At 41.9% G+C, this 25,215-nt stretch overlaps 2 protein-coding genes across 2 annotated transcripts in view; one reads left to right on the top strand and one right to left on the bottom strand.

Annotated features, from left to right (window-relative positions):
* KIAA1549 overlaps positions 1 to 7,537 on the top strand; it is a 209,400-nt gene extending 201,863 nt beyond the window's left edge. The window contains exons 19-20 of the mRNA XM_084643183.1: positions 7 to 161; positions 5,484 to 7,537. Coding sequence (XP_084499309.1) covers positions 7 to 161; positions 5,484 to 5,738 — 410 coding nt within the window. The 3' untranslated portion in view covers positions 5,739 to 7,537. The remainder of the gene's footprint in view (positions 1 to 6; positions 162 to 5,483) is intronic.
* An 11,747-nt stretch (positions 7,538 to 19,284) lies between these two features.
* TMEM213 (transmembrane protein 213) lies at positions 19,285 to 24,906 on the bottom strand. Its single transcript, XM_084612720.1, has 3 exons — positions 24,666 to 24,906; positions 22,025 to 22,093; positions 19,285 to 21,057 (listed from the first exon to the last, which is right to left on the bottom strand). Exons 1-3 carry the CDS (start codon positions 24,745 to 24,747, stop codon positions 20,888 to 20,890), a joined length of 321 nt encoding a protein of 106 aa, XP_084468846.1. The 5' UTR covers positions 24,748 to 24,906; the 3' UTR covers positions 19,285 to 20,887.
* Positions 24,907 to 25,215: the final 309 nt, after the last annotated feature.

The following is a 25,215-nucleotide window of genomic DNA, read 5'->3' as shown; positions in this document are numbered from 1 at the left end:
TTTAAGGTTCTCAGATACAGCACCTCACTCAGGTGGGAATTGCTAGCAGAATCGGAGCCCAACAAGTGGAGATTCCCTCAGTCAGAGCAGGGCATGGCCAGCCGGGGGGACCAGGGTGGCCCCACTATCGTGGAGAGGATGAATGTGCTAGGAGAGATGCAGTGAGTACTGTTTCACATTTATATAGTTTCTAAAGCAGTGATATGTTCAGGTTTTGCCTTCGTTGCTGTTTGGAATTTCTTCCGATGATTCTTTCACTTGCTTTTCTGACAACCTCCGCTTGCTCTTCCAACCTTCACTAGCTCTTCTAACCTCTCTTGCTTGCTATTCTTTCACCTCCGCTTCTCTAACCTCTTTCACTCACTCTTCCCTAACCGCTTCCTCACTCAAGGCCTTTAACCACTGTGTTCTGGTTACAGTTCACCACTTCTACCCCAGAGCTCCAGCAGAGGTCGAGTCTGCTTTCCATGCACTTCTTTAATTTGAGATAATTGCAGGTCGAAAGCACTGAAGTAAATGGCCCAGGTTCTCTGCTGGCATGCATTGGCACAGCTCCATTACTTCTATGGAGCTGCACCAGTTCATAAGGGCAGAGAATCTGGGTACTGAATGTAGAATTAGATGTGTCGTGTACAGCAGTAGAGATTTCTGGACAAGGTGTTTTCCTTTCACCTGTCAACAACATATCTGTTAGTTTACCTATACTACCGGACAGGCACCATGCTTTGACAGAATACTGCTTCCAGAAGATGAAATTTCTGATTAAACTATAAGCGTTGTGATGTTTCAGCTACTCTATTGTCTTTCTCAGGAAAGATGTGGATATCTGTCACCAGCATTTCATGCACTTGGTCTTTAAACCATTCCTCTACCCATACTGACCTATGCCAGCTTTCTCGAGGTACCCTTTTGGAGATAACCCCTTTATGCTCTGGCTGTCCGCCCCACTCTCAAGTTGTCACCTCTGTTCAAATTCGTCCCCTCCCTGAGGAAGAGAATTTCCTCCCTTTGTGTACTTCCACCAGCATTTGTCCCCACTAGCAATCACCACGATCCATATTCCATGTTGTCTTAAAATAGATGTATTTAATAAAAATATTGAGAGGCTCAACAAAAACAAAATTAAGCAGGATTGGGGCCTGATTCTCAAAGATGCAGAGCACTTCCTATTAACTTCAGTTGGAATTGTGAGCGCTCAACACCTCTGAAAATCAGACAGGATGTAAATATGACTCTCCTCATGCTATGCAAAACATAGCTAACAAGGCCAAAATGGTCTTTTTGTCTAATGTAGCTAGATATCTGTACCCCTTTTCCATGCTTAGGAATGTGGTATCCAAGTAACTCATTCCATTCTGGTCAAGGTAAGCATCCGAATGCTCGTTTACACCTGGACCGGCACTCAGCGGAGAGATCTTACAGGCTCTGTTCCATGCCTCTTCCAGTGGTATCTCAGGGTCCATGTTGGTTTGACAGCTCTCATAATTTGTCCTTCAGCCCTTTCCCCAGGCAGCTCAAGTGACTTTAGTTTTATCGGTCTTCAGGGCTTTTTTCTCAAGTGCTTATGGACCATTATATCTTTATTATTTTATTACTTGTATTACAGTATTGCTCAGACTCCAGTCAGGATCAGAGCCCCATTTTGCAAGATGCTAAGTAAACAGTTGTTTGTTTCAGACATCCATACCTGTCATATACACTCTTCCAATGTTATCTCTATATTGTCAGACATTTCATTAAATAATTTTTTCCTTGATAGACAGTCTCTTGATTTTCTCCCATCAGTTGTCTGAGTGGTTAGCGAGCATTTCAAAGCTTCTGGACCCATTTAAAAGGATTTTATTGCCCTTATTTTCAGTTAGCAGCTCTTGTTACCATTTCAAATAGGCACGTGTCGCTCTAATGTGGTTTCAGCAAACATCCTTTTCTTTAGTCAACTGTGGTAACATTTTAATTATGTTCCCTGCTCTTTTTCCTTTCTGACTGCTACAGTTTGTATGCAGATGCTTATGAGGTTTTCTCAGTTTGCTAAAAAAAAAAAATTGTGCAGATTAAAACATTGACTAAAACCCTTGTGACAGGATTGGGCCAGATGGCTACAGGAGAGTGATAGAAGGCAGATATATTAGCCCCAGGTTAAGTAGGTCCCTTTTGCCTGGGTAAGGTAACAGGGAAGGTTCCAGAACAATCAGGAACTTTCTGGAAACAATTAAGGCAGACAGGATGATCAGAACACCTGCAGCCAATCAAGAAGCTGCTAGAATCAATTAAGGCAGGCTAATCAAGGCACCTGGGTTTTAAAAAGAAGCTCACTTCAGTTTGTGGTGTGTGCAAGGAGTTGGGAGCAAGAGGCACAAGGACCTGAGAGTGAGAGGGCGTGCTGCTGGAGGACGGAGGATAACACTATCTGGCATTAGGAGGAAGGTCCTGTGATGAGAATAAAGAAGGTGTTGGGAAGAGGCCATGGGGAAGTAGCCCAGGGAGTTGTAGCTGTCACACAGGTGTTACAGGAGCCACTGTAGACAGCTGTAATCCACAGGGCCCTGGGCTGGAACCCAGAGTAGAGGGCGGGCCTGGGTTCTCCTCATCCCTCCAACTCCCTACTCGATACTGGAGGAGTTGAACTGGACTGTGGGTTCCACCAGAGGGGAAGGTCTCTGGCCTGTTCCCTGATCCACTAGGTGAATCATCAGAGACTGCAGGGATTGTTCTTCTTCCTTTCCCCACGCTGGCCAGTGATGAGGCTAACTGAGTGAACGGCAGATTTGAGCCATGAAAGTGGTCAAACTGAGGGCTGACGTGAACCTCTGAGGCGAGAAAATCTGCCAATAAGCGCAGGATCCACCAAGGCAGAGGAGGAACTTTGTCACACCCTACAGAACATCGGTTCTGTTGCTTGTCACAGAGCCCACGTGAATGCCTAGTGTGCCTCTCCAGTGGGGCAGTTGTTCTTTCCCGCCTTCTTACTAAGTGTAATTAAATGGAAAAAGAGAAAAAAATGCTAAATCCGTGCCCTAATCTGACAGTTTCCTGTAACAGAAAGGAAGTTTTTTTCTATTGTATCTTCACAGACTGATTTCTTTCGCTAGTTCAGATCTTTGCAATTCTCCTCTTTGGAAAGATGACATCTTTAAAAGTTTTCTTTGTTACAATTACGTTCCTCAGGTGTCATGTTTCCTGGATGCTTGGGACCCTTTCACCAACATTCTTCCTGCTCTCTCGCTCGCTCACTCTGTCTCTCTCATATGAACACACATTTCTGACATTATCCTCCACAGTTAGGAAGGTTAGAACTAGAATATTTTCTTCCCTGGTTGACACAGGTGGGTTCTGATTCTTTCGTGTTCCTGTGATGGATTCTGTTACCTTACAGTATTCGTACCTCTGCTTTCCACAGTCTTTACTCTCGAAGATTTTCTCTGGAATATGCTAAGATATGAGTCTTCAGTCTTGCTTCCTGACAGAAAATCAGCAAGCAGGTCACTACACTTCATCCTACTTTTCCACTAAGCTAATCCAAGAAGGCTTGATACAGACTCCTTTGAAGTCAGTGGGAAGCTTTCCATTGGTTTCAGAGGGATTTGGATAGCCAGAACAGGTTGTTATATTTCTTTTAGGAAATAGTAAAATACAGCCATCACTGGTACTCTTTCTGTGTCAAAATAGAGCGCATTATGAAGGAGGAAAGAATTCTCCTGAGAAAGCATCAGTGAAGTAGGGTAAACACTTAACAGCAGTACATGTTACTTTGATACTTATCTGCACGGTAGAAAACATCTTTGTTTTGATAAGAAAAGGAAAAAATAATAGACTAAAACTACTTGTACAAATCCTTGTGCCTTTTTACTGGTAGATCATCTTCAACTGGTTGTCATAATCCATTTTATTGGTGGCATTGTGAGCTAGTGTGTCTCCGTTTTTATAGCCTCAGACTTGTTTAGAGCCCAACAGTAGCCACTTGTGCTTTTAATAAGATATTAAAAAACATCTAGGCAACTTTAAAACCAAAATAATCAACAACCACAGTCAGCAAACATTCTCTTTTACTTCCACCAAGAAACCATTCTTGCAGTATACTATTGACTGACTGTTTTTTACTAGATAAGAAGCTGAATCGTACAGTGACTTCTAATGTTAATGTACTCTGAAAATAGCTTAATTTGCTGGTAAAACCTCAGTGTCAAATGGAGTTTGTTTGCTTTTTTCAATTGGGACCATAGAACCTGTCCCTCTTTAATATAGAATTAGACTACCTGTCAAGTCTGCTAACCAAAGACTGCAGGTAAGAATTATTTTAGTGCATTTGGCCGGGATGCCTCTATTTTGAAAAATCAAAGCAGCAATTAATTTATTTCCAATAACTGGAATTGTTTCTTTCTCACAAGCAAGATGGGATACCACTTATAACAGAAAAAAGTCCTACTTTATCCAGCATAAATCCTTTCATTTTCCTATCAAAGCTCCTTTCCCCAAAAAAACCCAGCTGCACTATACATGAGCTGTGCAAGATAGCATCCTACATATTATGAGGATGACTGTGATTTCAAGATTGTCATTTTAACAAAAATCCCAAGCCTATTCTTTAGTTGTCTGTCGTCCATTACTAGTTTCAACTGCTTTGCCAGATTTCTCCATTCACAGTTTGAGAGCCATTAAAAGAGACTACAGAGAATTTATTGTTTTGCTTAATGAATACGGTTTTCTTCACTAGGGTCCCCTCTTTTCCTTCCCCACTTAAACTAAGACCCTCTTTTGTTTCTTAAACAAATAGCACTAGAGAACAAAAACTGGGTGTATTCCTTGTTAATTTGGGACAATTGGGCCTACACCAAGGCAATGTTTCTGAAACTGTGTAGCTCAAACAACTCTAGAGAGTGGAAAAATGAAATTTTTCTTGCTGAGTCTTTCTTCTAGTTCTACTTTTACTAAATGGGACCCTGTTGGTCTCAGCACAGTCCAAACACATAGTGACAGTTCCTGCCCTGGAGATTGCACAGTCTGAATAGACAAGACAGAAATGAGTAGGAAAAGGGAAGTACTAGTATCCCCGTTTTACAGATATGGGGAACTGAAGCACAGAGAGATTAAGTGACTTGCCCAAGGGCCAACAGGAAGTTGATAGCAGAGTGAGGAATTAAACCAAGTCCAGTCCAGTGCCTTATCCACAAGACAGTCCTTCGTGACTTTCTCCCATCTTTTTCTGTATTTATACATCAGACATTAGAGAATGGCCAAATTTTTGTAAACCTTAGAAGAGAAAATGAGAATTCCTGAACTTAGGACAAGCCAGCAACTTATTTGTTTTGTGCCTCACAAGCACAATCACCCTTTCACGCAGTAGGGAACTAGCAGGGGTTAGACATATCTCCATGCTGCTTTTTCTCTCTCTCCTCTGCCTTTTGTCTTTCTTCTTTCTTCTCCTTTCTCAAGCTCATCTTATTTTGAATAGGAGGAACAATCACTTTTTTTTTTTCATTTTGCAGACACACATGTATGGACATCAAGAATATTCTTCCTCACCAGTATTCCAGATGCAGAGGACTTCGGCCAGACAGCCTTCAGCACCACCTGCTCATCTTCCACACAGCAGCCTTCAGGGACAGGGGCTCTGCTACACCACCAGTTCCAATGAGGACCTCCAAACTGGTCACTCCTCGGCATCTCTCATAAAAGCAATTAGAGAGGAGCTCCTGCGACTCTCACAGAAACAGACAACAGTTCAGAACTTTCACAGCTGATTTGTCATGCTCTTGCAAATCTGCCAGGTATCTGCTTCCTATGGAAGCAAGACTCAAAGGAAATCAGCAACGTTTTTCTTCTGTCATCAGAGTAAACTTCCACAGCGCCAGAGATTACACTTCAGAAAAGAGCAGCAACAGAAGGAGAAAGAGAGATTTGTGTGGAGGCAAGGAGAGGGAGGCCAAAGTGGTATTGTCAGAGCTGGCTGTCCTGCTTAATCTGTTAGCATTACTGTGCCCCTCTTTGGTTTGATCTAATGAACAAAATAAAACTTTAGGTCAAAAGCTAACCCTAAAAAAACACACACACGCACACAAAACCCCCACCAAGAATAGTAGACGTTGAGACACCTTGCTTAAAGAAGAAGGCAAAGCTTTCCTGTTACCAGCAAGATGGACTGAATTAACATTTGATGAGAGATTACAAGAATTCTAACCTCTCCAGTGTTTTTAGTGAAGTGGCTCGTGTTGCTGCTTTGCGGGATTACAAACTATATAGGATCGGAGACATTGAAGGTGTGATCCAGAACGGGAAATCACCTTAATGACAATAACAGTAAGACTACTTAGGGGGGGAAAAAAGGATTTCTGAGCTACTTGTAACAAACCAGAACAATAATTGTTAGAGCTCTGTGTTTTCAAATGGAGCTACTCTCTGCACTCCTCCTCGTTTTTTTCTGGTGCTGAAGCTTCAAGTGTCCCTTCATCTTCATGTTTGCAAAGTAAAACCATGGCCTTTTTAAATCCAAGAATATATCCGGAAACTCATTCAGAGTGGAAAAGCAAAATGTCCAAAAAGAAAAGGCTGGATATTTATTTTGTTAAAAATACATTGAAATCTAGTTGAGAATTCTTAGTCACAGTTGAATTTTGGAGCATAAGTATGTACGTTTGTTTTCTAAACATAAATACTCTCATACTATATGCTTTCACAAGACGAGGGATAAAATATACTAATCTGTAGTTTGCTGTGTGGCCAGAAAGCAAGACAGCCTGGGCAGGATCACCAGCACTAGGTATACATTTACCATAAACCACAGCTTACGTTGGGATCTCAGTCATATCTAGTGAAACTGAATCTTACAAAAGATAAAACTTGGGGCAAAGACATTTAGAATATTAACATAAGCTTAGATTTGTTGTTTGAGACCGTTATTTTATTTCTATCTGTTCCTACTGTCCCCATGGATGAAGGGGCACAGTAATGATGGTACATGTCTTGGAGTGTCTGTCATTATTTTTCCAGAGTTTAATTTACAATTAGCTATGAGTTTACTAATATTTGGCCATTGCACAATTGTAACCTGCATAATACAAGTGAAAATTCTGAGTAAATTTTGGTTTGTTGGAGTATTTTTATTTTTAACTTACATCAAATTAAATCTAAAATGGTGGCATAGAGAAAGTGTAAGTTAATATTGGTCAGGAGGCTTAGGAGTCTCTCACTGAGACAGTGATGTTCTTGACTATTTGATACTAGGAGTTGGGATTTTCAAACAGAACCAAAGGGTAGTAATGAATGGTCTGAACTATGGTCCACAAAAGGGGTCATCAAGCAGGTGGCTTTGGGGTATGTCTGAATCTGCCTCATATAGGTACCTTACTTGGTTGATACTTGAATCAGCATTGGTATAGTATGCATAGATAGCATTGGTATGGTAGGGTAACTATAAGGCTATGCACATGCAGTCTAAGTGAAATTCTGAGGTTTATAATCAATCCCCCAGCCAGTGCTCCAAGCCTTCATGAGCCCAGATTGAATTTAATCCTGATGCCTGTATGGTTATGACCAGCGGAGCCATCAGGTCACTGAATTTTTATATTTTTTTAAATATTTTAATATGACATTCTTCAAGATTTACCTATTGACTTAGTGTATAACATGTCATCCCTGGTACAAACATAATGGATGAAACACTGGTTTCATACAATGGTTTGTAAAAGCAAACCCTAAGGATGCTTTAAAGAGAGACTTTCACACTGAAGCAAATTTGAAAAACAAGAGCATTAGCAGGGTGAGAAATGTACTTGGGTCAGTATTTGTATGTTTTGATATTACTGAAAACTGTTTATTGGGTGTTTCATTAAAAATTCCGTCCTTCACAGCCCAGATTCTCCTTCTAGAACCTGAAGTGAAGTCTGATTACTGTGCTTTCGACATCACTCTGCTTATGGTATCATTAATACATTGTGCTATTAATACATGATCATTGGTACATTGTGCAATCATTAATATAGTGTTCTGAGTTCACTCCAGGAGAAAATGGGCTGTTGGGTGTAAAATCTTTATTAAATGCAAATACTGTAACTAGCAAACATAAGTTAGAATTATGGAAGAATAGCTCTGAAATGGATGGGAGGATAGGTGATTTATGCCATACCCTCACTGCAGCATGTGGAGAGAACGTTGGAGTAAATCATCACTTGTAGGGATGGGGGAACAAGCACTTTTTCTTCCCAGTTTAAACACTGTGAACAACTTGAGAAAGGTGAAAGATTTAAGTTAGTCTGTTAAGCTTTCTCTAGTATGAAAGTCCCTCTTTAAGACCTGAAGTGTTCATAGAGAAGTACAATGGAAAACACATGTAACAGGTTTGTGCCCGAGTACCGCTCTCAGACCTGCTAGAGACCTTATTTGCTATTCACCATCTATATATGGTCCTCTGTCTCCCAATGCCATTTAAAACCCTCCATGGAAGATGTCCAATGCTTCACTCAAAAGAATGGCCGTAACACAAAGGGGTTGTGTACAGACTTCCTGCAACTGCTGAATTATTGAAGATTTAGGTGGCTCATGTGGTGCAAGAAAAGAGCACTGTCTGAAACAGATGGGCCAAGATGTGTATTTCCTCTTTAGAATCTAGGCAAATGATCCAGTACTAATCACGTACACGTTTACCAACCAATTGTAATGTTTTTAGTCACCTTTAAAAAGGAAACCTGAGAAGGAAAACAGAGTGAGTTTCAAGATGAGGGAGATTGGTTACCTAGGCCAACTAGGTGTCTGGTTTTGTCAATTGTCCTTTTTATTGTACTGTTGTGTTACAGCTTTGTGGACGAACAAAGGGTAAAATATAAAGCATATGTTAATGAATCTCATCAATCCCATTGATCACGTGGCTAGTATGTACATGCAGAAGAAGCAGTGTTACGAATACTTACATTTTAATTCCATGCTTACACTGTTCTATTTTGTAGAAGCCTACATGCTCTCATAACCCTTCACAATTTTCCAAGAATTATTATGTGTATAGTCAGTGGTCAATTTGGAATATACAGGTGAAAGAAAGAAAAACTGGCAAAATGAAAGCTAGATTTTTTTTTTGTCAAAAGTGCTGACCTCTAGCCTGTTTGATACTTAGTTGTTGGAACTAACCAGAATATTTTAGACCTACGCTTTCCGTAATTGATCGCATGGAGGTTGTCATGCGTTTCCCATGCCTCCCTATGATACAACATAATTCACAAGGAGATTATACTAATAGTCCAGTGATAGTTTCAAGGATAGTTTTGCTTAGGAAACACTGCATAGCTTCTGTGAGCGTGTGATTCAGAAAAGGGAACGTTGGTGGACAGATAGGCTTCATAGCAGAAAGTGTTCAAAATCTGGACTTCAGGGGAGAGGAGATATTTCAAAGACCAGTCCTCTTGCTCCAGTGTCAGGACAGTTCGCAGCAAGGATTCATATCCAGTGTTTGGAGTGTGGCAGCTTCACCCAAGGTGCTCACTTTTTACTTCTACATTCAGACCAAGACTTCTGAAATTAAGCCCCAGAAGTTGTGCTCCTATGTCCACACTTATTTAGGTGTCTAAGTATGGACAGAGGAGCATAAATTTAGGCTCCCATTTTTGAAAGTCTTGCCACCTCTGTGTCTTGGGCATCTTTTGCCTATTTCTGGTACTTTTTATACAAAATGTAAAGAGGAAAAGGAAATTCTGTACATCACGATCACCAGCCTCTTGATATTCACATGTTCCAATGTGGCTAGAGATTAAAGCTTAAGGAAGAAAGGGGAAACCTAAATTTAGAAAGGACAGTTTTCAAAGCCGTTCTATGGTTCGGAAGCATGGAGAGGACTTGGCTGCTGGGTGCCTGGTCTCCCCTGTGCATGCACAACATTCTTTGAAGTGCAGTTCATGTCAGAAAAAAGACTGTAAAAATTCATGCTCAGCAAATCTGCTCCTCATGTACATTCAGTCAGATCTTGCTCTAGTGTCAGAAGTAAGGGTGTGTTTTATTTTTGTGTTACTTTTTACTCCTTAAAAAGAAAAAGAGTACTTGTGGCACCTTAGAGACTAACCAATTTATTAGAGCATAAGCTTTCGTGAGCTACAGCTCATAGCTCACGAAAGCTTATGCTCTAATAAATTGATTAGTCTCTAAGGTGCCACAAGTACTCCTTTTCTTTTTGCGAATACAGACTAACACGGCTGTTACTCTGAAACCTGTCTTTTTACTCCTTGTAACTCCGTAGAGTGGTAAGCTCTGGTAGAGTGAACTGGATTCTGCTGCTGCTCACATGTCAACAGAATCATTGAGTATAGCTATGCTACAAACAGAAAAGGTTTTTCAATCGATGTATTTAATCTGCTTCTCTAAGAGGCAGTATCCAGGTCAACAGAAGAACTCCATCTACACCGGGAGTTCAGGTGACCTAACTGCATTGCATAGGGCACAACATTTTCCAGAGCCCGTAGCGACATAGCTAGGTTGATCTAATTGTTAAGTGTAGATCAGGCTTGAGTTCCAGTAGTTGATCCATTTTTCTACCCCCGTACACCAGTGCAACTCCTCTGAAAACCATTGTGTTGCAGAGATGTGAATGAGGGCTAAATTTGGCCCAAAGATCTTTTGTTTCAGAGTAGCAGCCGTGTTAGTCTGTATTCGCAAAAAGAAAAGGAGGACTTGTGGCACCTTAGAGACTAACCAATTTATTTGAGCATAAGCTTTCGTGAGCTACAGCTCACTTCATCGGATGCATGCAGTGGAAAATACAGTGGGGAGATTTATACACATAGAGAACATGAAACAATGGGTATTACCATACATACTGTAACGAGAGTGATCACTTAAGGTGAGCTATTACCAGCAGGAGAGCGGGGGGGTGGGGGAGGGACCTTTTGTAGTGATAATCAAGGTGGGCCATTTCCAGCAGTTGACAAGAACGTCTGAGGAACAGTGTGGGGAGGGGGGGGAATAAACATGGGGAAATAGTTTTAATTTGTGTAATGACACATCCACTCCCAGTCTTTATTCAAGCCTAAGTTAATTGTATCCAGTTTGCAAATTAATTCCAATTCAGCAGTCTCTCGTTGGAGTCTTTTTTTGAAGTTTTTTTATTGAAGAATTGCAACTTTTAGGTCTGTAATCGACCTAAGATTGAAGTGTTCTCCAACTGGTTTTTGAATGTTATAATTCGTGACGTCTGATTTGTGTCCATTTATTCTTTTATGTAGAGACTGTCCAGTTTGACCAATGTACATGGCAGAGGGGCATTGCTGGCACATGATGTGCTAGCCAGAGAACATCCAGTCTGACTTTCAGATCCCAGGGTGAGTTTACAGGTATGTGGAATTGACTGAAGAACAGGAAACATGGAACCCAACAATGCCTTTTTAAAGAGTCACTCCCCAGAACAGAAGCTCAATTGAGAGTTCTGTTGAAGGCCAACGGACAGAAAAGTGACTTTAGGGCACTTACTCTAGAACAGCACACTAAAGGTCTCTGCCTATGTAGCTTTCAGGGCTGCAGTATTTAGTTTTGGTTTTGTGTGTTGTTTACTGATGCCTTATTTCGCATTTAAAACAAATATTTCTCTTGGAAAGGCTAACCCTATTTAGTTTTCAGTAGTTCTTGCCCCATAACTGGAGGTTTATGTTCAGACTACTCCTCCCTATTGCCTTGATCAGTATGTTTGAATGGATGAAGTGAAGGTTTTCTTCAGCTTATGTATGCTAAACCGCTATGAAAATGTAATGTGGGGGTTTTTTTGGTTTCGTGTTATTTTAGCCTGTTGGTAGTTACTTAGCAAAGTTTCAGTGAAATGAGAATCAAGAGAGGATGGAAAAGAGACTGAGGACTGAGAGTTGTCAGGTTTCCTGTGGAGCTATACTTGTGGCACTCCTGTGTCATGTTCCACTGGCCATTTCCTTAAGGTTTTTCCTGTCATTTCTGAGGCAAAGACGGAATTGGCTTCTCTGTCAGGCTGTTTATTTTTTAGTGTCCTGTGATGTGTGTAATTTGAGAGCAATAGCTAGATTTACCATAGACTGCGACCTTGCTTTTCCTTCTACTGGTATACAAAACAAAGTATCATTATATACAGCAATACATTAACCTTGTTCTGGATTTAAAAGACAGACCTGGATGAAATGTGGTTCTGTAGTTAAAAGAAAACATTGAAATAGTAATAAAGCGGGAAATTATTGAGCATTGGCAACAGGAAAACAGCAGATGGAGTTGTGAATTAAACCACCATCTGTGGCAGTTTAAAAGATGTAGCTTTATTGTCAAACATTAAACCAATTAAAGGGTTATCAGCTATGAATGATTCTGGCACTTAAAATAGTGGAATAGCAAACAAACTTATGGCTTGATTGGTATAGGAGGGGTTAAACTGTGTGACCCTGATTAAAGTGATACCAGATAAGTTGGTAACAGATATTTATAGAGCACATTTTATCAAAAGTTCCCAAGTGTCGTGACATTCTTAAACCCATTTACAAACAGTGATAAGTTCTGTACTCATTGCAACATTTCCACTTCTGCTGTTGAAGGTGGGAACCTTTACACAACACATTGCAACCGTTCAGGATACAAAGTGAAGAATCCCCTATTCAGTACAAACTACAGGGGAGTTTCACCTAATTGGAATTTAGCCAGGATGCTGGTGCCAATCATCTTGCTCTGATGAAAAGTGTAGCAGGATTTTTAGTGACCACAAGTGTTGAAGGATATTTGTCCCTTCAGAAAGAGAGCATCTCCAGCAACACAGTGCCTCCTAACGCTACTCAAAGGTGTTGGTTCAGAATAGGTGGGGAGAGAAGAACACCACTTCCTGAAATCACCATTACCACTTCCTGCTGCATTCTGAGGTGGGATTTCGGAAGCATTCAGCACTGAAGCCAGTGGGAGTTTTAATATTGACTTCAATGGGAACAGAGTTGAGGCTAGTGTGCAGAGCACATTAGAAAATCCCACTTCTATTTGCCCCTGAATATCTCTCATCCTTAGCATTGCTCAGGCTCAGGCCTGCTCAGCTTTTGAGATATGACAGAATGGCAGCCTGAGTGGTAAGGCTAACAACTTGAAATATTGCACTTACTAGAGCATTGGAGAATCAACTGAATATTAAAAGGTTATAGAGTAGCAGCCGTGTTAGTCTGTATTCGCAAAAAGAAAAGGAGTACTTGTGGCACCTTAGAGACTAACAAATCTATTACCTTACCCTTAAGTTTTTACTCTTATACACTTAATATAACAGATGTTTTAATTACACTACCCTGTCAGAGAAGATGAATCTCTGCTGATTAGCTCTGTTAGTTGATACCATATGCATGAACTTCGGTAAGTAAGAAAGGGGGGGAAGTGAGGTGATACAGTGAATAATGTAGTAGGTCCCTTAGGGCTGATGTGTAGTAACCGCCATTAGTCAGCATTTTCAGCTGATTGCAGAACAATTAGAACTTAATGACTATGACAAATGGTTCCAAACTAATCAGCATGGTATTTGTAATGTAACTTCTTTGGCTCAGACTGGGGGCCGTCCCAGTGCCATAAGTACCTTCCCTATGGCCCTCATCCAACAGAAGACTTCAGTGGGCTTTGAGCAAATGAGAGTTATGTAGTGAACAGCATTTGAGTCTCTGCCATTTGGTTCTTGATTTTGAATTACAGCCTTGATGATGGTGGGAATAGGGCACCACTGCAGATTCCAACACAGTACAATGAAACTGCAGTCCTCTGCAACAAAATTTTCAAATGCAAGTCTCTTCAGTCAGGCACCTAAATAAGTGATCTGGTTGAAGATCCCTGAAAACCCACCTCTGTTTAGTTACTTAAATGTGTATTTAGGTGTAAATTTTATAAACCACCGAGGGAAAATTTTGTCCCTATTGCTTAGAACGAAGGTATGGGAGTTAGGAGGACCCTGTCTGTGCTGGTGAGTCACTACATGACCTAGTGATGTCTCAGTCAGCTTACTGTGAACACTGACTAATAACTAAGTGCCTGGTTTGCCATTGCTCTGTACCTAGTGTAGTCATTTATACCAGTGCAAGTGGGTTTAAGATGCTACCAGATCAGAGTGGTTGAGTTTTACATCTGCTTTTCACTGGTGTAAATGACTGTACAAGGCACAGAGCAATAGAGAATCAGGCCCTAAACTCTAGTGATGGCTCACTTTTGTAGGGCAAATAAGTACATTATAATCCCTGATTATCAGGAAGATACTGGGGCAAAAATGTAGCTGAGTGCCTATTCTGTCAGTTCTTCTAGAATGGATTCAGAAGAGGGAGGCGCTACTGATGTGAGAGACACGTAAGTCTTATTTCATACTAAAAGCTTTATTTCTTACCATTCAATCTACTACGAATTTCCGGCTGTAGAGAAAAGCCCCGGAAGACTCAAATGCCAATGTTTTGTGTGTCTGCCTGCAATAAAATAACACTTTAGCATTTATAAAGTGCTTTATATCTTCAGAGAGCTTACAAACATTAACAAAGGAAAATGAAATTTACTAGCTTTGGTATTGATTTGAGCTAGGGCATTCTGAGCATGCTGATGAAGAGAATATTTTCCTAACAGATCCTGGGAACTGTTGGGTACAATATATTACGTTAGTGACACCCTACGAGTCAGGGATTCTCAATCGATGTCTTTGTGTGGACCACAACTTGACAGAGAGAGAGTGCCTCAAGCACTCCACTATTCCCATTCACCGTCATGTGGACCACCTCCACTTCCCGTTCATAACTGCCTGACATCCCTGTGTAACGTGGAAGTGTAATATTAAGAAAGTATTTGGCTGAATGTTTAGCTGTTACTAATTTGATCTAATAACTAGAGACTACAGGGTGAACAGATGTCCCGATTTTATAGGGACAGTCTAGATTTTTGGGTCTTTTTCTTATATAGGCTCCTAATACCCCTCACCCCCGTCCCGATTTTTCACACGTGCTGTCTGGTCAGCCTCAGAGACTAGGAAAGGCCAGCACTATGTGACCAACCAACTCTCCATACAATACCAATGGTCCATGGACCAAAGGTTGAGAATCAAATAATGTGGTGGGCAATGTGGTTTATTTTAGACTTGGAAGTGCCTCTGACATGGAAGTATGTTATGGAAAAAAGCCAGTGGAGGGGAAAGAACTGTCATGTAAAGTGCAGTCATCAGCGAAGAAAGATTAGTTTATGGCAAGATAAAGGGAGTGATTAAAATGGCATGTTTTTCTCTAGGAAGCCAGGAGGGGAGTTTCACAGGACTTTTGGATTGTCACAACAAACACTGAATGCACCTATGGGGTGGAGAACTGGAGAAAAGGGTATAGAGCCTTGAAGTTTCAAAAAACACTACAAGATGTGGAGATGACCAAAGGGTTTGGAGGGTGAGGTGGTTATGGAGCCTAGAAGCAGAAGGAAAGAGTTATGATGGGAACACAAGATTGAAGGTAGGATGACGTATCTCTGTCTCTTAAAAATATAAATATATATATATATATCACCAATACTTAGGAATTATAGAGTTTTTATGTGGTTAAAGTGCTGTGCAAATCTTATGTAGTGAATATGGAAGTGTTAAAGGGAAACCAAGATCAGAAGGGAGAGAGAGAAACAAGAGTGGTGACCAGAATAAAAAGGAAAAGAGAAAGAGAAAGTCATTGAGGAGTGTTGATATAATCTATCCATTGTTTCCAAAGGGTTAACTTCAAAATGCGCAGGCTGACTGCTTAAATAATTCTATTTTTGAAAAGAACCATATTGCAGTAGCATGTGAAAAGCCCATGTATTCTCTGGCAACTAGATCTAAATTATGTTGCAAGTGTCCCAGGTTTCTGGGGTTCTCTAGTGTAGCAAACTCAAGCTTCTGTGGCACCTTTTGGTAAGTATAGAAATGGAGGCTTCTGACTAACTAATACAGTGTGTAGTGTATTGTTGTTTTAGTTTATACTGCCCCTAAATTTTCAACGTGCTGCAGATATTTGTATGGCAAAAACCTAATTGTGTAAGCTGATGTTGGCAGAGGGGGAAATTAGAGGTTTCCACAGTTGAGGAGGGGACAGTTGGAGCTTTCAGAATGTGGGACAGCGAAGGGGACACTGAGTTTTGGCACTCTGGAAGCATTTTAGCTTTCATGACGTATGGATGCATCTCTTCTTTCCCTCCCTCTTTGAGTCACCGTATGTCTATGCTATAAATGCTGCAGCGCTGTCAACACTGGGGCTTAGGTTGGCTTAACTACATCTCTCAGGGGATGTGACACCGTGTGACGTAGCTAGGGTGACCTAACTTTTAGATGTCAACCAAACCTCAGAGATGACTTTAGGTTCTGAAGCAGAAGTTGAATTCTTACCAGCAACATTTTGCAGCCTCTGCCCCATTATTTGCCATTGCATCCAACACAAATGAGTTAGCTGGATGTTTCTTTTACAATGATCAGCAGTGAAATGCTGATACTTAATTGTGAACAATTAAACTGACCTCTTTAGGGTTCAGAGTTGACATCCCACTTAGATGAAGGGGCAGTTCTACGGCTATTGTTTCAAGCTGTTTGCAGACTCAGGAAGACAGTACTGCATTGTTTACGCTCAATCACATTTGGAAGGTTATCAGCGTGACATAAGGGCTGGAAACTTATTCTTTTTAAAGTGAACATTTAGATACCGGTTCACATCTGCAGCAAGGAGTGAATTCTATGGCAGATGCTGAAACCTCTGAATCACAGAATACAGGAGGTCTTGAGCATATAGTTCTGAGCATAATTGTTGTGGCTTCCCATGAATGTCTGCTACTGTCCTTGGTTATAATGGGAGTAATTAAGTATATTTCTTTAATGAAATCTATTAACTTCTTTGGCTTAAAAAATCCCAGCTCTTCAAGTCCCAGTACAGACCATCTTTTCTTATGAAGTTAATCTCTGTCTTCACTCTGTACATTAGATGCAGGCAGGAAGCTCTGGTGTTTTGCCAGCTTTCATCCCTGTGGTGAACTTGTAAAGTGCAATCATTGTAAAGTGCAATTGATTAATGTGTAGCCTATTCAGTAAAACCCCAAAGAACAGCCCCTTGATAGAAACAGTGAGTGAGTAGTGTGAGTAATTACCAGAACAGCAGTATCGAGAAAGATGAAGAGGCATGCATGAAGTGCTAATCAGGTTAGCCTTGAGTTAAGGAATAAGGAAAAACCCTAGTCAGATATACAGTAGTTGGATTTATTGTATTTCAGAGCAAGTTAATGTATTTACACCAGAATCATTTGCTGCGACTAATGCTCATTTATTTCAATGGCACTTGGTGGTATTAGAAAAGCTGATCAGCTGCAAGCCTCCTGCTGCTCTATTCATCTTATTAGGGTGCATAGAACTCTCATTCTATTTAAGCTAATGGCAACTCTACTGGATATTCCCTCCCTCTTTATAGGCACTACATCTCATGCCTGGAATTGGGAATCTTTGTTACCCTCGTCAAAAGCAAATAGAAGTCTGCTGGTTTGACCAACAATGATCAGATTCACACTGGGGTTATTCAATTATGTTTATTTGTCTTACCATCCAAATTCAACCCTTTTTGCCTTTTCTCTGTTCTAATGGCCAGGACTGGATTACATGGGTTAGAGATGGGGAAGGCATTTAGTCCATCTTCCTGCGAATGCAAGGTGGTTCTGTGCAGTGCACTAGTCAAGTTCTAAATGATTTGAGCATTGGGACTTCCATCGTCATCTGTGGGAGGTTATTTCACAGTTTAATAGATCACTTGGTCAGTCTGTGTTCATTTCAGCATGCTTTGTCTTAGACATTTGGGGACCAAACATCTTAAAACATCTTAAACAATCCGATAACACCCGTACAGTATGTACTAGCTTAAGAGTTGTGAGGTTTATCGCAGGTGAAAATGAAGCTTGCACACAAATTAGTTGGGCTTAATGTTCTGTACTGTGAAAAAGAGATTGGTTGGCTTTGCTAATTTGTAATGCCGAAACTAAAGGTTGGGACAGCTGGGGTATATTGGTATAGCCCCACTGGAGGTCAATAAAACTATGCAGATTTACACCAGCTGAGGTTCTGGTCGGATGTATTTATTATTAGCAGTATGACTGTAGCAGACTAAATGCTTCATGGTTTTGCCTAAAGAACACAGTTGTAAAAGGTGCTGTACTACTGAATCGTCTTTGGCTTACAGATGAAAACTGGACATCTTATTTGTTGTGTATCTTCACATTGATAAACCTTCTGTTGTGATTTTGTCAGTCAGAAAGAAGCTATTTAACAGCTCCACAACATAAACCCTACTGTGATGTGTTTTCCACCTCCCAAATACGCTAACAAATGTAGCGGCACATCACAAATAAACTTTTGGTTGTACTTGGGTACTGTGCACTCTTGTGCACCAGCTCTGAGGTACCCTGCTGTGCATATGACGGCTCATTAGTTAGTTTTCTATTTGTCTTTAGAAGGCCCATTTCCAGAGTCCTTGGATACAACCTTTTATTTTGCACTTTCTGCAACTGCTGTCTAATTCTTGAAGTCCTGTTACTGGAAGACCAGTTGGCTATTTGCCGTGTGTGTGTGTAGATTTTACATTGTGCTTGTCTCTCACAACACGTGTCATCATTGCAAAAATATAATACATGCCTCGTTGACCGTCTCTGTTTTTAGAAGAGTTTTAATTACATCATAACTTACTGTGTACAAATGGGACTGTTAAATTGTTTGCACTGGTACCTAGGAGCTTTTTGGATACAGCCACCACTTCTGAGGACCCCAGAGCATATTGGTGATGGTAGTATTATACTCATGACATTCATAAACAGGACTACATTTTCCTTAAGGGCCTGATGCAAAGCCCGCTGTAGTCAATGGAGTGAGTCCAACTGAAAGGCTATGGATCAAGCACCAAATAGGTATTTAAAATCATATGCTGTACTGTGTAGTTGTCTCTTTGCAAAGGGTTTATGCAGCTTGCAAACAAGGCCCTTGTACTACATAAGAAATTTACACAGGAGTGGGGATCTGGGATATATCCATTTAACAACAGAAATTCTAAATAATTAATTTAGTCAATATAATTCAGACCTGCCTCTTGCTGAGAATGGGAGGCTGTTGCCCCACAACACTGGTGTATAAAGTATGTTTTGTGGTGGAATTGCACAGTATCAGGAGCCGTGATTTTTTTTTCCAAACTTAGCTAGGGTAGTGAAAGAACTACAGAAATCATAGCTAATCCCACTTCCAGCAGCTGCTGACCTATTTCTAATCTGGAGAACGATCTCCCTAAAACTGGCGAAGAACAGAAAGGGTTCTGCAGCAGGTAGATACTAGGCAGTATGTGGTATTTTTGACAACACACATCATGTTGCAGTCAGACCAATACACATTAAAATAATAGATCAGGACAAAACCATTGTGTGTATATAGCTATAAGATTTGTCATTCATCCGTAATTTACAGTGTTTAACTGTCAACTCACTGTTCTTTCAATCAATGACAACAAAATACAAATCCTTTGTTTCTGTAAGTTTGTAAATATACAAGTTTATATATATTTTTTGTGAAAAGGAGTAGTTGGCGGGTCCAACACCAATATTTGTCAGGTGACTGTTGCTTTTGTTTAATTTTTGCATGTTGAAATGGTGAGGTTTTCTTGATGAGCGATGTTTTGTGATTGTTTCCTACTGGTATTTCTGCGCATGTTTAAAAAAAAATCACAATAAAAAAGCCACAAAAGAATAAAGTCCTTCCTTTTTCATGCTTCATTTCCTGATGTTAAAATTTCAGCTCAGCATTTCTCTCCACAGAGGAGTTACCTTGTATTAAATGGTGTCTTGTTAGGGTATATACCCTACCCAGCCCTCTACACATCTGAGCAGTGCCTTGCAGGTCCCACTGCCTCCCCACTTTTCACTGTGCTGTGGAGCTACATGTCCCTATATGCCGCCACCACCACAGGTGTAGACAAGGTCTTAAAGGTTGTTTTTTTAATTGACTTGAGCCTTGTCTAGACAGGAAAGTTGCACAGTTGGAACCTGAGGTGTGAATTTAAGCTGATTTAGTTAAGAGTGCAAACCTGTTGTGGACGCACTTACTTTGGTTTAACGGTGGCTTTTTTGGATTTAGTTTAAGTTGATCTTGATTATTAAAACAAAATGATGCTCTCGTAAACCAAAGTGAGTCCAGATGGGTTCATGGTGGTTTAAATATATAATTTTAAAAATTGTTTAAATTAAACTGGTGCAATTTTGAACTGATTCAAGAGAATCCACACACACAAGTTGCACTAGCTGAACTAAATCAGTTCTAAATTAAACCAGCACAATTTTATTGTGTAGACAAGCCTTGAGTGTCCACACAGAAGTCTGCACTAGTTTAAATAAATCAGTTTTAATGCACTTTTAATTTAACCAGTGCAACTTTTGTGTGAAGACAACTCCATAAAAGCCGTGGAGTTACATCAATTCATACCAGCTGAGGATTTGGCCCAGGTTACACACTCTTAAGTATGGAGCTGCTAATGGTGGGTCTTTTATAAATAAAATTAGCTTCACTAACCTGTTGTCTGCTCGACGGTCAAAAGCTGGGTACTGAACTGTCCTCTGTAAGTGTTATGTGGGCTAGTGATAGGTGAATTGCAGGTGGCAAGCTCATAGCAGAGTACAGGTATCCAGGAAAGAGGGGGCATTCTGCATCATAGGACTAATTGTAAATTACTACAAGGGACTGGAATCCACTCCAGGACTTGGTTGGCTCAAGCGGATCAGCTATAAAACCTCCTGGGGAAGGCACTACCATGCCTCACTTGGATCTGGACCCATTTTTAGTATAAGAGGCCTGACTGTCCTTTTCTTTCTTCAGCAAAGCAGTTCAATTGCTTCTTAACCCATCTGCTCTTCCCTGGATGACCGTGGCGGATGCTGGTTCTTGCTGGCTTGCCACGTCTCATGCTTGCAAATACTTGGGTTCATCGGGACTGAGTTTCATGATCTTATCCACACAGAGCAGGATGAGAGTCAGAAACCAGAGGCTCCAGCCAACAGCAGCTGCAATCCAGCCGTATTCGTCTACCCCGAGCTGGCAGCAGTTGGCTACATCCGGGCAGAATTGCACATCTGATGGCAGAGAAAGCAAAACGAGCCATCCAGGTCATTTTACACAGAACAGACTTCTCTTTGCCAGAGGGAAGGTGGGGGAATGACTTTTGCATGTACCTGATCCTGGCCTCTACATTCTGCGCTCTCCAACTCCTCATGCCCCAGTTTTACACTCTCTGGCCAACTGCCTTCATTTAGCTGAATGCAGAGGGTGGTGGGGGACAATATTAACCCTCCCATTCAAGAGTTGCTGCTCCCTCAAGGGGAAAACACCTAGTTCAGCATCTGTCCACTGATTGATTCCAGGGATGGACTAAGGTAAAAGTAGCTGTTCCAAGAAAAAAAGTCAGGGGGGAGTGAAGGCAAATCTCATTTATGTGTGAGTGAGTGGGGGGTCATTTTGAAGCAGGGAAAAGTCCGGTGGAGGTGCATGGCTCACAGAAATATTTGGCACCTGGGAAAGAGGATGAGATTGGAAGCACTGGAGCAGCTAGCAGCTGGAAGGAGGCTCTTGGATTAGTTAAACTCAGTGCATTAGGTAGTTTGGGGAGGGATTGGTAACTGGGGATTGTGGGGAGGGGACAATGGGCTCTTTAAGAAGGGTTTTTTTCACACCCTACAGACATGGCTGGTCTGGCTCGGAGGGAAGGGGCTCAAACCACTGGGTGCCTGAGAAAACAAAGGTCTGGTTTGTGTGGAAAGGGATGTGGAACCAAACGCTGTGCAAACTGAATTAGTCCAGGCCCGTGAAAGTTGTGAACCTGGGCTGACTGGTCCCAGGAAGCACTAGGCCTCAAAAGCCACCCATATCACATGAATTTAGGATTCTAGTAAAATGTTTCACAGAACTTTACCCATAACCTGAGCTTTCGGTTAAGTGCATCATAGTACATAAATCCTACCCCATAGCTGCCTTTCGATGCTTTTTTTGTGTAATCTCACCACTAGGCTTAGGAGCTGTAGTAATGAATCAAAGAAGTCTTACCAGGGCATGGCCACTGGCTCCCATTGCCCCCGTGGTCTGTCAAGGAGACACTGGAGCTCATTTCGGCCTCTGGAAGGAAAAAGCACAGGAGAAAAAGTTCGGTAGGCAGAAAAACAAAGACAGGAAATGGAGAAATGTCTTGGCCCGGCTGGAGTCTGCTGACCACAGGCAATCTGATGATGATCCTCTTCTGCAAGAAGCACTGGGGAAAAGAGCTTTTTCCTGTGGCACAGGTGAAATGTCAGCACATGGGGTTTTCTGCCAGGGCAGGTGCTGTCTGACAGTGCCCGTTGTTCAGCTGATCTACAACTCACTAGTGTGGGAGGAGGTTGCCCCTTGTCTGGCTGTTGTACGTTGCCAGTGCTTCTACTGTTAAAGCCCACAGTTCCCAAATGTGTGTTCTAGGATGCTGTCTCCTTTGGGTTCCCTTCCCCTCAGACCACCATTGTCAGCACTAACTTAGAAAGAAGCGTCTCTTGTCACGAAAGACCTAAAGAATGCTTAATTTTTTTATCACATCTCCGTTGTGCCCAGGCACTCTACAAACAGGAAAAGTCAGTCCTTGCCCCCAAAAGTTTATAGCCTAAATAGACAAGACAGCCAAATAGTGGGAGGAAAGGAGATACTATCTCGTTTGTACAACTGTGGGAATTGATGCACAAGGAGAATAAAGCTGGGATTTCTAAAGGAGCCTAGGAGTTGTCTTCCTTCCTTAGGCCTCTTTGAAAATCCCCACCTGAATGAATTGTCCAAGGTCACACAGGAAGGCTGACAGAGCTAAGAACTGAACAAGGTCTCCTAAGTCCCAGTCTAGTGTCTTAACCACAAAACCATCCTTCCTCTTTTGGTTTGGTTTTGTTTTTCAGGAATTTTGTTCCATGTTTTTAGAAATCTAGAGCCACAAAACTTGAGGTTACAGGAAATACTAAAGAAATCTTCCCGCTCAGAATAACGTTCTTGTGTGCCACCCTAGACTTTGGGTCAGTTGGCCTCAGTGAGTTGCGAATCCTGTCCTTTCCTCTGCACAGCTATATCGAGAGCAGCTTAGAGAAGGGCAGGAGCAGTCTGGACTTCCAGTTCCTTTTCCCACTTCTGCTACAACTTGCTGCATGACCTTGGACAGCTCACTTCATCCATTTGTGTTTAGTTTTTCCACTCGTAAAACAGGGTTAATAACTACCTCAGAGGAATGTTGTGAAGCTTGTAAAATAATGTGCGATCTTTGGAAGAAAGGCACCACGGAAGTACAAAGCAGCGTTGTGGTTATAATCTCTACTTTTACAGTCTATCTCAGGGGTGGCCAGCCTGAGAAGGAGCCAGAATTTACCAATGTACATTGCCAAAGAGACACAGAAATACGTCAGCAGCCCCCCATCAGCTCCCACCCTCTGCTCCCAGTGCCTTCCACCCACCAGCAGCCCTGCCAATCAGTGCCTCCGCCTCCTTCCCTGCACCTCCTGATCAGCTGTTTTGTGGCATGCAGGGGGCTCTGGGGGGAGGAGTGAGGGCATGGCAGGCTCAGGGGAGGGAGTGGGAAGGGGTGGAGTGGGGCCAGGGCCTGTGGCAGAGCCAGGGGCTGAACAGTGAGCAGCCCCTGGCACATTGGAAAGTTGGAGCCTGTAGCTCCAGCCCCGGAGTTCGTGCCTGTGCAAGGAGCCGTTAAAATATTAACTTCTGAAGAGCCGTATGTGGCTCTGGAGCCACAGGTTGGCCACCCTTGGTCTAGCTGAAAAAGAGTTACTGTGAAAGCAAACTAAGGGTACAGCTACACCGCAATAAAAAGCCCATGGCACTGAGTTTCAGAGCCTGGGTCAGCTAACTCAGGCTCATGAGGCTTGGGGTGCGGGACTAGAAATAGCAGTCTGAATGTTCAGGCTCAGGCTGGGGCCTGGTCTCTGACCCTCCCTCCTCGTGGGCTCCAGCCCAAGCCTGAATGTGTATCCTGCAGCCAGACTCAGCTGAGCCAGCCAACCGCAGCAGTGCTGTGGGGCTTTCAGGATAGTGTAGATGTACCCTAAGTAGCCCATCTTTAAAAATCTGCTAAAAGATCTAGAGAAATTCTGACACCTAAATGGACGCAATATCCTGAGAGGAAAATACCTGCCCTGTTTTAAGCAGCCACTCCTCTCAAGGGAGCAGCGAAAATCAGTTGTCTGGAATAATTAGCAGTTAAAGACTGAACCAAATTATACTGAAAAATGCTGGATACTTTAAAGTGATCGCTTAACCCAGCAGGTTGAGTATGGAAACCACATGTCTCTTCTGTAGCTGCCTCCAGTACTTAACATCCTACAGAGCAAACTACAGCTGAATCAGCAGACTCGGTCTGTGGCACTGTTAAAGTACATGCCTGGCAAAGGCGCATGGGAGTTTTGAAAAACTGCTGCATTTAATAACATCAGATCTCTTCAGAATGATACTGTGAGTGCTCCCCTCAAGGAATCCTTTTGCAGTAACTATCACTAATTTTAACCAGCACCAGTTCTTTACACTTCTTAGCTAAGGGACAGAGGCTTGTTTCTTGCATAAATCAAGAACAAAATCTTTGTTTAATCCGTTAATCACCTGACTGCTGAGGTGCAAGGCACTCATATACCTAGGTGACGGCTGCAGTATAAGAACCTAAATAGAACAGAATTACCTGCTAAGTAAGAACTCCGAAGAATGATGGAGAGGAAGACGAGGGTGATGGTAGTACAGGGCACGATGGTAAAGAGCTTCATGCTGGAACCCTGGCCGAGCAGCTGTGCTAATCAATATGCAGTCAATGGCAGCTTTGAAGGTGATTTTGCAAGTCCTCGATAAAATTCAAGCCTAACGTTCAGGGGGAAGGGTGGAGCAAAGGAAATTCCTGTTGCCAGTACACCTTGAACTTTCCTATCACGTACTGTACAGTGAAAGAGAAGGGCTTTAACCAAAACAAAAGTCTGTGTGTTGGCAGCCTTCAGGGTAAGTTGATTACAAACAGTGCAACTGGTAAAGGTTCCCTGAAGGTCAGGCCCCAGTTCCTGACAGGATCACTGTAGTAAGAGATAGGAAAGACCTATTGGAGTCAGGTTTCATCCGATGAAGTGAGCTGTAGCTCACGGAAGCTTAGGCTCAAATAAATTTGTTAGTCTCTAAGGTGCCACAAGTCCTCCTTTTCTATTGGAGTCCATTCTTCTTGCAAAGGCCCCTGATCTGCTTACGTA

This window comes from Lepidochelys olivacea (assembly GCF_965140295.1).
Source record: "Lepidochelys olivacea isolate rLepOli2 genome assembly, chromosome: 1".
NCBI lineage: Eukaryota > Metazoa > Chordata > Testudines > Cheloniidae > Lepidochelys > Lepidochelys olivacea.
Note: the sequence above shows the minus strand (reverse complement) of the source record. Positions and strands in the feature narration are given on the sequence as shown.

Bases quoted from the DNA above. Each gene is read 5' to 3' on its own strand.
- TMEM213 (XM_084612720.1), bottom strand. From the start codon at position 24,747: ATGAAGCTCTTTACCATCGTGCCCTGTACTACCATCACCCTCGTCTTC. The intron at 22,094-24,665 runs GTAATTCTGTTC...TTTTCCTTCCAG, and splicing joins TCGGAGTTCTTACTTAGCAG to AGGCCGAAATGAGCTCCAGT. The intron at 21,058-22,024 runs GTAAGACTTCTT...CTCTGCCATCAG, and splicing joins GAGCCAGTGGCCATGCCCTG to ATGTGCAATTCTGCCCGGAT.